Here is a 14,536-nt window from a genome sequence, read left to right as displayed (position 1 = left end):
ATGAACACAGATAAAAAGCCTCAGCAAAATACTGCCAAATCAAACCAGAAATCTATACGAAGAATAATACAGCATGACCAAGTACAGTTTATCCCAGAAATGCAAAGTTGGTTATTTAAAAACCAATTAATGTAATTCATCACAATAACAGTCTAAAGAAAAACCACGATTTTGTCAGTTGAGGTAAAAGAGAATTTAATAAAATTCATCATCCCTTCATGATAATAACTCCAAGCAAACCAGGAAAGGAAGGGAACTTCCTCAACCTGATAAAGGGCATTTATAAAAACCTACAGCTAACATCATACTCAGTGGTGAGAAACTGAATGCTTTCCTCTTAAGATTGGGAATAAGATAAGGATCTCCATCGTCATCATTCCTATTCACTATTGTATTGCATGCGTAGCCAGTACAATAAGACTACAAAAAAAAAAAAAAAAAAAAAAAAGAGTGGCTTACAAATTGAAAAGAGGCAAAACCACTCTTATTTGTAAACAACATGATTGTTTATTGAGAAAATCCCAGTCATCTACCAAAAAACTCAGAGGTATTGAGTTTATCAAGTTTACATAATACACGACTAACACACAAAAATCAATCATGTTTCTATGAACTAGCAATATATAATTGGAAATGGAAACAAAGAATACAATGCCAAGCCAAGCGCAGTAACTCCTGTAGTCCCAGCTACTTGGGAGGCTGAGGCAGGTAGATCACTTGATCTGAATGTGGGTCTGTAGTGTGCTGTCATTACATCTGTGAATAGCCACTGCACTTCAGTCTGGGCAACATAGTGAAACCTCACCTCTAATTTTAAAAAAGAGAATATAATGCCATTTGCAATAGTTACAAAAAAATACAACAGGTGTAAATCTAACTAAAGTATATGTGATCTTCATGCTGAAAGCTAATAAAGGCTAATCAAAGAGATAAAACAAGACCTAAATAAACAGAGACATAAAATTCTCATACCTTACAGATTGAGTGACTTAACATGGTAAAGATGCCAATTCCTACTCCCTCCAAATCAATCTGTAGAATTAACACAACAATCCCAGCAAGAGTTTTTGTAGATATGGACAAGCAGATAGTAAAATTTATATGGAAAGGCAAAGACTCAGAATAGAATAGCCAAATGAATTTGAAAACAAGAATAAAGTTGGAGAAATCACACTACCTCATTTTAAGATTTACCTTAAAGCCACAGTAATAAAAAAAAAAAATGGAGTACTGATGAAGAGACAGACACATATCAGAATACAGTCCAGAAACAGACCCACACAGAAGTGGCAATAGATTTTTGACAAGGTTTAAAGGCAATTCAAAAGAGAAAAGGTTGTCTTTTCAACAAATGGTACTGGAAGAACTGGGCATCTATACAAAAAAAATTCAACCTACCTGTCAAACTTACATCTTATACTAAAAATAACTGAAAATAGGTCACTGATCTAAAGGTGAAATGTATTTCTGCAAGAAAACATAAGAGAAAATCTTTGCATCCTGGTCTTAGGCAAGAAGTTCTTAGACATGACATTAAAAGTATGAGCCATAAAAGATAAAAATGATAGCCTAGTCTTCATCTAAATGAAAAGCTTTTGCTCTGTGAAAGATAACATTAAGCAATTTTGAAGAAAAAAGCTATGATGGAGAAAATATTTCCAATTCAAATATCCCACAAAGGACTTGTACCTAGAAAACATGTAAAGAACTCCCAAAACTCAACAAGATAAAGTCAAGCAACACATTTTTTAAAAATGAGCAAAAGACTTGAAATGACACTATGCAAAAGATGAACAAAGCACACTGTGGTAAGTAGACTAATGTATCCCTCTCCCCTGCTAAATAAGTCCTTAAATCTGGGAATGTGTGATATTATGTGGGCAGAGGAAATTAAGATTGCTAATGGAATTAAGATTGCTAATCAGCTGACCTTAAAATTAAGCAATTATCCTGGATGATCTGAGTGGACTCAATGTAATCACAAACATTCTTTAATATACAAGAGGCAGGCAGAAGAGGAAGCTTGAGTCAGAGAGAGATCTGAAGATGCTACACTACTGGCTTTGAAGATGCCAAAGAATGTGCATAGGCTCCAGGAGCAGGAAAATCAAAATTGAAGAAAAAGATATTCTCCTTCAATGCTTCTAGAGATGAGTTCTGCAAATACCTTGTTTTTAGCCCACTGAAACCTATTTCAGTTTTCTGACGCCCCCAGAACCATCAAATAATAAATCTGTGTTGCTTTAAATCACTTAGTCTGTGGTAATTAGTTACAGCATCAATTGCAAGCTAATGCAACATGAAAAGATGTTAACATTATTAGCTGTTAGGAATATGCAAATAAAAACAAGTATGAGATACCACTACTCACTGATAAGAATGGCTAAAATATAAAATGCTGGCCAGGTGCCATGGCTCACACCTGCAATCCCAACACTTTGGGAGGTTAAGGTGGGCAGATCACTTGAGGCCATGAGTTTGAGACCAGACTGGCCAACATGGCAAAACCCCATCTCTACTAAAAATACACAAATTAGCCAGGTGTGGTGGTGTGCACCTGTAATCCCAGCTACTCGGGGAGGCTGAAGTGGGAGGATCACCTGAGTCCAGCAGGTCAAGGCTGCAATGAGCTGAACTGTGATTGTGCCACTGCACGGAAGCCTCAGAGACAGAGTGAGACCCTGTTTCAAAGAAAAGAAAGAAAAGAAAGAAAGAAAGAAAGAAAGAAAGAAAGAAAGAAAGAAAGAAAGGAAGGAAGGAAGGAAGGAAGGAAGGAAGGAAGGAAGGAAGGAAGGAAGGAAGGAAGGGAGGAAGAGAGAAAGAGAGAGAGAGAGAGAAAGAAAGGAAAGAAAGGAAAGAAAGGAAGGAGGGAGGGAAGGAGGGAAGGAAATAAATGAACAAATAAATAACTACAGGTGCAGTGTATCTAGAATTGGATCACTTCTCATCATTGCCACGGCTACTGGTACAGTCCAAGTCACTGTCATCTGTGGCCTGGCTTAGTGTAATGTCTTTCCAACTACAGTCTACTCTCAGTATAGCAGAAATCTGATCAAGTCATTCCTCTGTTCAAAATCCTCCAACGACGTCCCATTTCATTCAGACTTACAAAACCCCACAATATCTGTGCCGTTCTTCCCCCTGCCTCACATCATTTTCTCTAGCCTTTTTGAAACTTATCTCATTTTAGTCACACTGGCTTCTTTGTTCTTCCTGAAATATATCCCAAATATATCCTAGAATTTTCTTCTCCCTGACTTTTGCATGGTGACCTCTTTTCACTTCCCTTAGATCCTTGTTCAAATGCCATGTTATCAGTGAGCCCTTTCTTTATTAACTTACTGAAAACTGCAGCTCCCCTGCATCACCCGTGCTTGGCAGCCTATACCCATTTCCTGTTCTCCTGCTCTGGTTTGTTTTTTCCATGGCTCCTAGGAAGATAAACGGATTTTGTCTGTTTTGTTCTGTGCTGTGTTTCCAGCACCTAGAACAGTTCCTCAGCACATAGCAGGTGCCCATTAAATATGTGCTGTTGAATGAATATATCCTTGCGTGGCTTGTGAGGATAGCCTGAAACATCCAGGAGCAAGTGGAAATTTCTTTAATGTTTTGTGCTTTCTTTAAAAAAATCCATATGTATTTTGTACTTTATAGCATAGAGGCCTGTGTTTTATTATAAGCGTACTTTACCTCAAAATCTTTGAGGTGGAATGATAGTTCAAGAATATGTTTACCCATAGCCATCATACATCAGCATAAGCCACAGTCTGAGAGCACATTTGTAAGTATTAAAAGCTTAAGCTTAATTTTATCTTGATATAAATTAGTTAAGTGACCTCACCATGCAAGGAAGGTAGAGAGAGAGAGCTTTAGGATCTCCAGGTGATTTCAAAACATACAGATACATATGAGAGCTCCACAAAGCTGGAAATATCAAATTGATAGCAAATAGGCTGGCTCTAGCCCTAAGAATATTCTGAGTATACTTGGAAAATATATAATATAGTATAAGTCAATACATCTTGTGAGAAATGAGCCTTTAAATTTCAAGAATCAAAAGCAAGGTAATGTTAGCTATATTTTACTATTTTTGTTGGGCTGGGGGAGTTGGGAAGTAACTAGGAAAAATGAAACGGCTGAGTGCTACCAGTGGGCAGTCTTTTCCTTTAAGAAAGGAGAAAGAGTACTTTGACCTCGCTCTATTTCCATTGTCTGTATTTGTATTAGGCAATTGTAATGTCTTTCAATAACAAGATGATTTTTAAAAAGTCACCAGCAAATGGCAGCCATTTGATAAACTTTTCCTACTTCTCTTTATCCTTCTGGCACTTTCTACCATGGTCTTTCTCCACTCTCCTGTTTTTGCTTTGCTCCTCTGAGGCTTGATAACATACGGGGGAAAAAAAAAAACTTGGATATAAGTTCAGAAAGAAAATGAGTTCAATGTGGGGAATCTGAGTGCCAGAAGTTTGAAGAGAGCATGTGGCGAGCTGACGGTGCCTTTTGGCAGAAGACAGGGGAGAGATCTGGCAGGACTCCTCCAGGCATGGAGAACTGCTCACCTGGCCGCTCCACGGGGCCCTGCAGAGCAGCCTCATATTCCCTGCCAGTGGGTCGCCTCACAGTCCGTAAATATAAGATGGAAGATTCTTCTAGGGTGGAGAAAACATAAGTGAGGCAGTTTGTTCAGCATCTGCTATAGATTGTGGTGAGATGCATGCATACGCTGGGCTTTATTGATATCAATCATTTTGTCATGAGGCATCATCAGTGCTAAGGTAAACGAATCAATTGCATTTTGCCGTTATGTATAATCATCAGGTTGTGTATTATATAATTCACCCACTGTTGGTCTTGAATAGGGCACTTTTCATTGAGGTATTTATTTGTAGACTTGGAGATTATATAGGGCTCTCAATTTGCTTCAGTTTTTTCCTTCGGAGCTTCTCCATCTTTGTTTTGTGATTCAGGCCCCAGAGGTTACCCATCCCTCCCTAACAGTATGGTAAGAGGAATGTCTATCTGAGTATAGTAGTCTAGCTCCTCTATGAGAACAAGAAGGTATGGGCATGAGAATAAAGAAACATCTTTACCATTAAAAACATGCTCCCAAGACACTATACAGCCATTACTGCACACATGCATGACATTCCCTTTTGTACCTAACAGTAATTCCTAGATTCCTAGATAATGAAAACTGATTCAGATACAAGACAGAAATAATTAGAAAGATTTTAATTCTTCTAGCATTCCTTGAAGAGTTCTTAAGAGTGATCTTTTAAATGTAACTCTTTCCTAACATCCAACCATGATTTACAAGAGAATTATGCCTCTATCCATTTCTGGTTTCCATCTTCTAACTTTAGAAATTTTTCATCTTATAGAAGAAGCTACCAACAGACATGACCAAAGAAAAATCTTGCCTAAATGTATTATATCAATGTCTAAGTTATCTCATTCTTTATTCTATATGCCAGAATCTTTTAAATCTATTTTATTTTATTTATTTTTGCAGAATTACATTTTCCACTGCTTCCAACGGAGTTAGAATGTACAGAGTTCCCTAAACTGGTATCTCCAATTTTTCATGTGTTTAGAAGTCCCTGTTCTTTCTTTCTGCCCCCTCTTTTTACCTCGAGGCTAATCCTTTGGCAAGCTGCCTTTTCAGGACTTCTAAGAATATTTCTCCACTGCATACCAGAATAACTGCATCTGCCTTTCTTCCTTGACCTGTAAGTCCATTTAAAGCAACAAACTCCCCATATGTCAATTGTTTTCTTCCAGCTAGTCAACAAGTAAAGATAACAAAACACATTCAGTAAAGATATTCATTCTCATTTCCCAAGCCAGAGAGACATGTGGAAAGAAATACTCAATCAGGGATCTATTGAAGGATTCTGCATAGTAGCGAAATCTGGAGACAATATGCCAAGCAACGCCAAAATAATTCTAAAAATGCATGTCTTTAAGACAAGGGCTGTCTTATTTCTATCTGTATCTGCTGCAGTGCCTAGAACAGTGCTGGTCACAGAGGACTGTGTATCATAAAATGTCTCAGATTAATGACTCCGTTTTTGGCTTAGGTACATGAGAACTTGTCCCATCTATCCTAGCAGGACCCGACTGGGTAGACATCTGGGGCACCTTCCCTTGATCCCTCTATCTGCTTTGCAAATGTCCCACCACAGAGACTATCGGCAGGGCTGTGACCAGTGCAGAGGAACAAGTAAGTGCTTAGGCTCTGGAATCAGACTCTGAGCTCCAATCTTGGCTCCATTACAACTGTGTGACTCTGTGCAAGTCCCATAATCTGGCTAAGCTTCAGTTATCTCATCCATAACATGGGGATTAATAGTACTTTGCTCATGAGGTTGTTATAACAATTACAGAGGATGATTGTGTGAAGTTCTCAGCAAGTACATGTATAATAAGCATACTTTTTTTTTTGCTAGTAATGAGATATCAGGACACAAAGGTCAATACAAAACTTCATATAGCCTGGGTGCAGTGGCTCGTGCCTGTAATCTCTCACTTTGGGAGGCTGAGACGGGTGGATTGCTTGAGGTCAGGAGTTCAAGACCAGCCTGGCCAGCATGATGAAACCCTGTCTGTACTAAAAATACAAAAATTAGCCGGGTGTGGTGGCATGTGCCTGTAATCCCAGCTACTTGCAAGGTTGAGGCAGGAGAATCGCTTGAACGCGGGAAGCGGAGGTTGCAGTGAGCTGAGATCTCCCCATTGTACTCTAGCCTGGGTGACAGCATGAGAGACCTGGTCTCAAAAAAACACACACACACACACACACACAAAACCCAAAAACCAAAAAACCAAAACTTCACGTAATCACTGCCCTACATTAATTCTGAAAGAACTTGTTTCAGTACTGACCAAAGGCCATCTTGTAAATGAAGGCCATGTGACTTCACAGTGACAGGAGTGAATTTGTGTTATCTTCCCACTCTCCCTGCTATCTTCCACCAGGCATAGCACACCACACATCATGCAGGAGCTGGGATACAGTCTGTCCTCATGTTGGACAGCAAAGCTCATGTTTGCACAGAGAGGATTTGTAGCCCCATGTCTGGCTCACTCCTGATGTGCCTCAGAAGGACAGGTTTCCTCTTTGGAACTGCAGCTGGTAACCTGACTTGTCCCACCTAAGCTAATTCACATGCCAGAGCATGAGGCCTTCTACATTTTCAGGTTCATCATCATTTTGGTGGATGTGTTGTTCCCTGGCTGTTTAGTGGGGCCAGACCTAAGCCAGGGGAGGATCAATGAACAAGTCCAAAGGTCACCCATCTCTGTGTGTCTTACATTTGGTTGCGGAGAGCTGGGATTTATACTGCCCTCGGACCAGCCGGCAGGTGGACCCATCTCCGTTGCAGACCCCACAGTTATCTTCCTTGACGGTGCTTCCCAGCTGGTGATCACAGCCCACGATCTAACAAGAAAGAGAGATGTGTAATTCAACCAAGCACCTACTGATGGCAGAATCCACTACGAGGCCAATCACCACAAAACAACCCTCCCTTCATCCCTGAGGGGCCTAAAACATACTGCCCATGAAGGGGACTGAATTCAACTGGAATTTGAATCAAGCTAGGAAAGAAAAAAAGGTAGCATGGGTAAAGATGTTTTCAAAGTTCAGATATACAAATAGAAAGAAGGGTAAAAGAAAGAGAATGAAAGAGAATAGGGAGCAGGGTAGGGAATGATGGGAAGAAAGTAAGAGAAACAGGCCGGGCGCAGTGGCTCAGGCCTGTAATCCCAGCATTTTGGGAGGCCGAGACGGGTGGATCACGAGGTCAGTAGATCGAGACCATCCTGGCTAACACGGTGAAACCCCATCTCTACTAAAAAATACAAAAAACCAGCCGGGCGCGGTGGCGGGCGCCTGTAGTCCCAGCTACTCAGGAGGCTGAGGCAGGAGAATGGCGTGAACCTGGGAGGCAGAGCTTGCAGTGAGCTGAGATCCGGCCACTGCACTCCAGCCTGGGTGACAGAGCGAGACTCTGTCTCAAAAAAAAAAAAAAAAAAAAAAAAGAAAGTAAGAGAAACAAAAAGATCCTGAATTATTGATGTTTTAGGGCCTAATTCAAGAATAACTCCTATGTTAAGAATTACGATTCACCCAAATGACAAAAGCTACAACCAAGAGGTAATGGTAGCAGGAAACATTTTATAAACGATCTCCATGTTCCACATGGTTCCTTAGAATGTAAGCTGCATAAGGGTGGGTGATTTGTATCTTGGGTTAATTAATGTATTCCAAGCAATGAGAACAGTGCTTAGTCAACTGTAGGCCCTCAAAAAATATTTGCTGAGTGATAATGAAAATACTTCCTTTTCTAGCTAGCACTCCAGCTTAAAAAAAAGAAGACAGTCAGCAAACAGATACGAACTTAGTGTGTGTGTGTGTGTGAGGAAGAGGAGGGTTGCATGAAGGGCAGCAGGGATGAACACCACTAAGACCCTGTCATTTGCCTTATCCTGTCCTGTACCAGGCACAGTACAAATACCTCATTCATTCTCAAAAGAGCCATGCAAGTAAGATATCTCCATTCTATAGTTGAGGCCATGAATCTTACCCAAGGTCACTTAGCTAATAAGCAGTCAAGTTCTAAAGACTTCTAGTGAAACATTTACGCCTGGTCCAAATCAGGCTTAACGACATCACAGGCTTTTATAAAGTATGTGGGCAATGCCATTTGTGTCTTTCCTCTTTACTTTCCAATATCTGAGTTTTAGAAATTCAAATCCAAACTATGCCAGGTTGTATGGCTTATAGTTCTAGTTAGATCAAATATAGAAAGATTTATTCCATTCCCAAACTATTTCAATTACTCTGTTTGACAAAATAAAATGATAATGGTAGTGACAAATGAAGGGACTTATGGCTTCTCTTCATAAAGTCCCCACAGTTCGTCTTGCCTTTCAAAAATCTTGTTGTTAATATGACCAGAGGCTTGAGGCTTTTCTTTTTTATTCCTTTTATTAATAATTGCAAACACATGTTTAGGCAAAGGTTTAAAAACATAATTATTTAACATTGTGTTATATATGTACTCTATTTTTTAAATGTGGTAATGTGTATTTTTTCATTAATAGCAAATGAACATCTTTTAAAAATAGATGAAAAGCAACAACTCCTTCTATAACTGTATATTTTTTAAGTGCAAAGATGTCAGGAAAACATGGTGCTGAGTTCTAAAGTCAGGGACAAAGGCAGATGGGCTCTATCCCTGTGGGTTTACCATAGCTGAGGAGCAGTTCACCTCAATCTATTCAGAGGCTGCAGTGAGGCCACTTCAGAAAGCAACCGAATTTCATCCCTGCAGTGCCAAGCATGTGCTGGCTTAAGAGTTCTTTGGTGTATTTCTACGTAACTGCAGTAAAATTATTTTCAAAATTCATATCTGTAGATGGGCCCGCCCATGAGCTGATCACTTCTGTATTCACTCTTATGTTCTTAGTACAGTGTGAAATGGGATTACAGAAGTACTTTATAAAAGAATTCATTTAACTGTTTAGGCAGCATTTATTGAGGACCTGCTATGGGCCAGGCACTGTGCTAGCAGCAACATTCAATGGTGAATTTCAGCATATATGGGTCCACTCTCATGAGACTGTACAGTCTAGTGGCAGAGGGAGACAGTGCTCAAATCATCACACGCAAAAAGTGTAAAATGACAATCATGATAAAAGCTATAAAACACAGACACATGGCACTCTGAGAGCATAAAATGTGGATAACTCCATTTGGTTAGGGAGGCAAGAGAAGATTTCCCTTAGGAAGAGACTTTTTTGAGCTGAGATGTGAAGTCAGAGTTAACAACGGAAGAGAGGTGTCACATGAGGTTCACTGTGTCCTTTAGAAATGGCTAGCTAATTGGAGAGGAAGCAAAAACCGAAGTTGGCCAAAAAAAATCAGAAAACTGATAACCTAATTGCCTTAGAGGGACCAAATTCTTTGAGAAAGCATGGCAGTTTTAATTTAGGCAACATTCAAAGCATTATTGACTCTACTGTTGTTGTGGTTGCTGGGATTAAAGAGGACTTAATCTGACAAGATCCTTGGCTATGTGGAAGGACAGCACGGGCAGTGGGTACAGGAATTTCCACTCTCAGGCATCCCAAATCTAACTGGATTTACTCCTTAAACTATAGGAATTTCAGGTTTCTCAAAGGATTTAAGTTTCTCTGGAAAATTTTTAATGGACTCTGATACCTCTAATGGAGCCAAAGGAGATAATCATGAAAATCTCTCTCTAAGTCTAAAGATTTCTTATGGTTCCAAAACCATTTTCAGTAACGAACAATTCAGCTTCACAGATCCAAAGTAACAGTAATATTAGAAATAGCTAAATAGGAGGTGACATACTTTAAGACTAACTTGGCTAGACGCCTGACTTAGCACTCTTAGTGTGGGTTTATGGACCCCAGGATATGAACCAAGTCAGTTTTAAATGGGCTTTGTTTAGCTTCAGAATTTAAAGGACAAACATCTCCCTGACACAATTGTTTTTTTTCTTCCTTTTCTCTGTTATCGATTCCTCTTCAAGATGCCAAAATCTTCTAACTCAATTATTTTAAAAATGTGGAATACTTGATATCAGATAAAATGTTCTTACTTTGGTCCAAGTGGAAAATTGTTTGCAGAGATATCAGGATAATCATACTTGACATATCTTAATCTGTTGATTTTGAATGACTGTTAGATTAATTAAAATTAGTTGTTACTTTAAGACCTACTATTAATAACAGAGAGAAAAATAAATAGAAATACAAAAATGGGCTTAATTGGCCCTCTGTGCACGTGCTATTATTTTTTGTCTAGGATACTCTTTCCCTAGTCTTTATTTGGCAAACTCCTATTCATCCTTCAAATCCCAAACTAGATGTCTCCTCAAGAAAGCCTGTCCAGATTCCAGAGGTAACTGCCTTATTGCTGTATGTTTCCATAGTCGTTTCTTCATACCTCCATGTGGCAGAGGTTTCTGGTTGTCATCCAGTATTCATCTTCTCTTATTTTTCTTGTACTGAAGCCCAATTTTATCTTGGTTAGCATTACATGCAGTTAAAAGAATACATTTCTCATTCGTCATGAGACCAAATCATAATTACTGAAATAAAAGTGGAAGTGTTGTGTGAGGCTTCTGGGAAGGCTACTTAAAAGAAGCTGACTTAGCTGGGGAATGCCTTTTCTGCCCTCTGCCTTCCTACCTTCCTGCTGGCTCCAGCAGCCATCTTGGAAATGAGACAATCTTGAGAATGGAAGCCTTGTACTCAGAATGGCAGAGCAGAAAGAAAGATCCTGTTTCCTGAACCACACTTGGACTGATTACATCTTTTTTTGTGAGAGAATAAATTTTTTACGTGTCTAAGCCACCATTATTTTGTTTTTTTTTTCATGTATACCCAATTCAAATGGTTATATAACTTATATGGAGTTTACTCTATTAACATGTCTATCAATACACAACATCCTGGGCTACCTGAGAACCTGTGTTTTACTAATCTTGATATTTCTGCTTCTTAGCCCAGTATCAGACATTTGAGATGCACAATAAATGCTGCTGAATCAATGAAACACATAATGCTTTGCTAATAGCTCCAATGTAGTTTGCAGATAGGCGACCTTAGACTGTAGCCATTGACATGCGAGTCTGCAAAAATGTGTGCAGGCATGTGTGTAGGTATGTATATGTACGTGTGTTTTTAACTGTGTACACAAAGAAACAGATATACCATAAATGACAGCAAGAGGCTACTTAAACCTCTGTCCTAATGCATGAACAAGAATTGCTGTAAAGGGCTATTATTTTTCAGAGACTATTTCCCAAGTGCACCTATGTTAATTATTAGAGAAGTGTCACGAAAGGCAATGTTTAGGTCACTGAATTCCCAGACCCACCCCATTCTGGACAAAACATTTAAGTGAGATAATGACCACTCATAACTTTGGCAACTGCACGAAATTTTTTTGCAAACAGTGGAAAACTGAATATTTTGATCTAATACAGCTTATTAGTACTCTGTTAGGAGGTGTCAGCTGGATGCAGTGGTCTGACCTCATCCTCACCCAAAATCATGGCACAGTGTTGCTTATTTTGCAATATTTTAATCTCAGGTAACAAAAAAGTGAGAAGATCCAAGAAAAATTTAAAGAAAGGCAAAATAGCACCCCAAAACTTACCAAATTAATAGTGTTTTCATTGTTTAGACACCACTAGTGGGCTATCAAGTTCTGCTTTCATATCTTAAATGTATGTTTTTTGTACCCTCTCTTATGTACATATATGTGTACAAAGATATGCAGTCCCTTGTCTTATGTTTGAGTTGAGCGAACACACTTAACACTACTGATTTTTCTTTATTCTTCTTTCAGATATACTAAAGGGAGGGAGAGAACTGCCCACCGACCCAACCGCCTCCCCACTGCCAAAAACAAACAAACAAACAAACAAACGAACTAGGATCATAGCATCCAATCCAAGTTGGCTCAGAGACTTAGCATGTTGTGCAGATTTTAGGCATCAGGCCTGCAGTAGGTGTTTCTTCCTTCACTTTACAGAGCTGATAGCAAGAGAACAGGCAGTATGCAAGACTGAAATTCTCTAGACACTGAAATATGTATAATAAAAAGGCTTCATTAGTAGCCACAGGAGAAAGAAAGATCACCATGCTAATAATTTGGAGAACATAAATAAATATAATCCATAAGCAGATATCATGCCTTAGACTGACATTCTTAGGATGGGTTCACACTGGCTTCATTTCAAATGGTTTCCCATAAGGACCTCAATCTAGCATCAAATACTGAGCCAGTGATGTCAAGCTTTTCTTGATCCAACACCATGAGGTAAGAAACTTTTAAAGCCTTCTATTTTCAGCACTGGGAAAGACAAATATGGAAAACTAAACTGTGCAAATCTGATCATAGCTGCTCTTATTTATATTTACTTCATTCAGATAGAACTTTATGGGTAACAGTATGATTTACATAGATTATTCTTTATTTACTATTTTAATATATAGGGGAGGGAGTGCATTTCTAACCTCATCCTCAAAAGATTTAGCTATTCATTAATTTGCTTATGCTTAACCTTTCATTAAATAATAAAAAGATTTATAGCATATATATAACAATAAAATTTAAAAAACAAATGAGTGAATGGAGCAAAAAGAAAGGCAAAGGTAAGAAAGATAAATCTAGAAATGAGAGAACTACACATAATGCACACTATGTCGTCCTGTACAGTTGCTAGATGTGGTGGGGGGAGGTCACATCTGGATTTGAGCTTCCTAGAAAATAGGAACACATGAGCAGTTGTAAGAGTCAGAGAATCTACTGAATCTTTTAGAAAATGTATGCAATAATGTGTTCTTTATAGTAGACAATACGTATTTGTGTAATAAATGAATAAATCAAAAACCAGCTCAGAAGCACCATAATTAAAGTACTGAAATAATGCACATTACTTGTGAGTTTTCTGAAAGACAATGTCATATAACAATGTCCCAATAACATCTGAACAAATAAATGTCTCAATAACATCTGAGCAAATAAATACAAGCAGTTTCAAAGACGTAGCTCCAATACCTGCAATAAAACTTCATAAGGTCACCAAAACACCAATCAGATTACAACATTGAGGTTCAGAGAAGGTAACTTCCCCAAGGTCACATTGCTGGTTAATAACAAAACCAAAATTCCACCTTGAGATTTTTTGACTATAAATTATAGTAGGATGCCCATTAACCATGAAAAGGAATACTATGCAGTATTTATCTGGCAATAGTGAGCAGTAATAATAAGTTTGAATATTCTAATCAAGATCACTACCTGTAGAGTTACACTTAGGCACAGGGATGAAGAGATCGTGTCATCTGTGATCTGTGACTTAGAAGCACACATAGCAAGTGAATGGGAGGGTGCTAAGCCCCAACACCACCTGTGGTCCATACCTCCTACCCCTCCCCCTGCCACACAGGCAGGCATACATACCTCTCTCATGGTTTGTTATGGGTACCAAAATTTCCTCTTTTACACACTTGGTTTTTTTTTTTTTGGTTTACAACTAAGATTTCCAATATGAGAAAACAGAATCCCCAGTAATTCACAAAGGTGCTAACAGTGCTCCATGAGCTATGTTTACTATTTCCAAAAGCCTAATGGAAATATATTTACCTGCAGTAAAACTACATAAGGTCACCAAAACACCAATCATCTCATTATACAAACAAGCTGAATCTTGACCTTTACTGTATTTATTTTTTAATTGTAAACTCAGGTTTTTTAGCTATAAAATGGGAAAACAAATTATTACTTAATACATGCAGTGTTTTGAGTAGATGGAAACTTCCAAAACACAAGGCCCATAGGAAAAAAAATAATAAAGGGCTCCTTTGTGTTAAAAAGTTGGGAAACACTGGTGTAGTCCTTTGTCTGTTGTTCCAGTACCCTTGGGAGGAGTAACACATGAAGTTGCTGATTATACTTAAATTGGACCAAATCAACTGAGCATAAGGC

The 14,536-nt window shown here is 38.6% G+C and overlaps 1 protein-coding gene across 3 annotated transcripts in view; it reads right to left on the bottom strand.

Annotated features, from left to right (window-relative positions):
- ADAMTSL1 (ADAMTS like 1) overlaps positions 1–14,536 on the bottom strand; it is a 419,132-nt gene that overhangs the window by 260,992 nt on the left and 143,604 nt on the right. For all 3 annotated transcript variants that reach the window (XM_007969153.3, XM_007969155.3, XM_007969154.3), the window contains exon 5: positions 7,318–7,444. In XM_007969153.3, coding sequence (XP_007967344.3) covers positions 7,318–7,444 — 127 coding nt within the window. The remainder of the gene's footprint in view (positions 1–7,317; positions 7,445–14,536) is intronic.

The sequence above is a fragment of the Chlorocebus sabaeus genome, chromosome 12 (assembly GCF_047675955.1).
Source record: "Chlorocebus sabaeus isolate Y175 chromosome 12, mChlSab1.0.hap1, whole genome shotgun sequence".
Taxonomy (NCBI): Eukaryota; Metazoa; Chordata; class Mammalia; order Primates; family Cercopithecidae; genus Chlorocebus; species Chlorocebus sabaeus.
The sequence above is the reverse complement of the archived record's forward strand: the minus strand, read 5'-3'. Positions and strand labels throughout refer to the sequence as shown.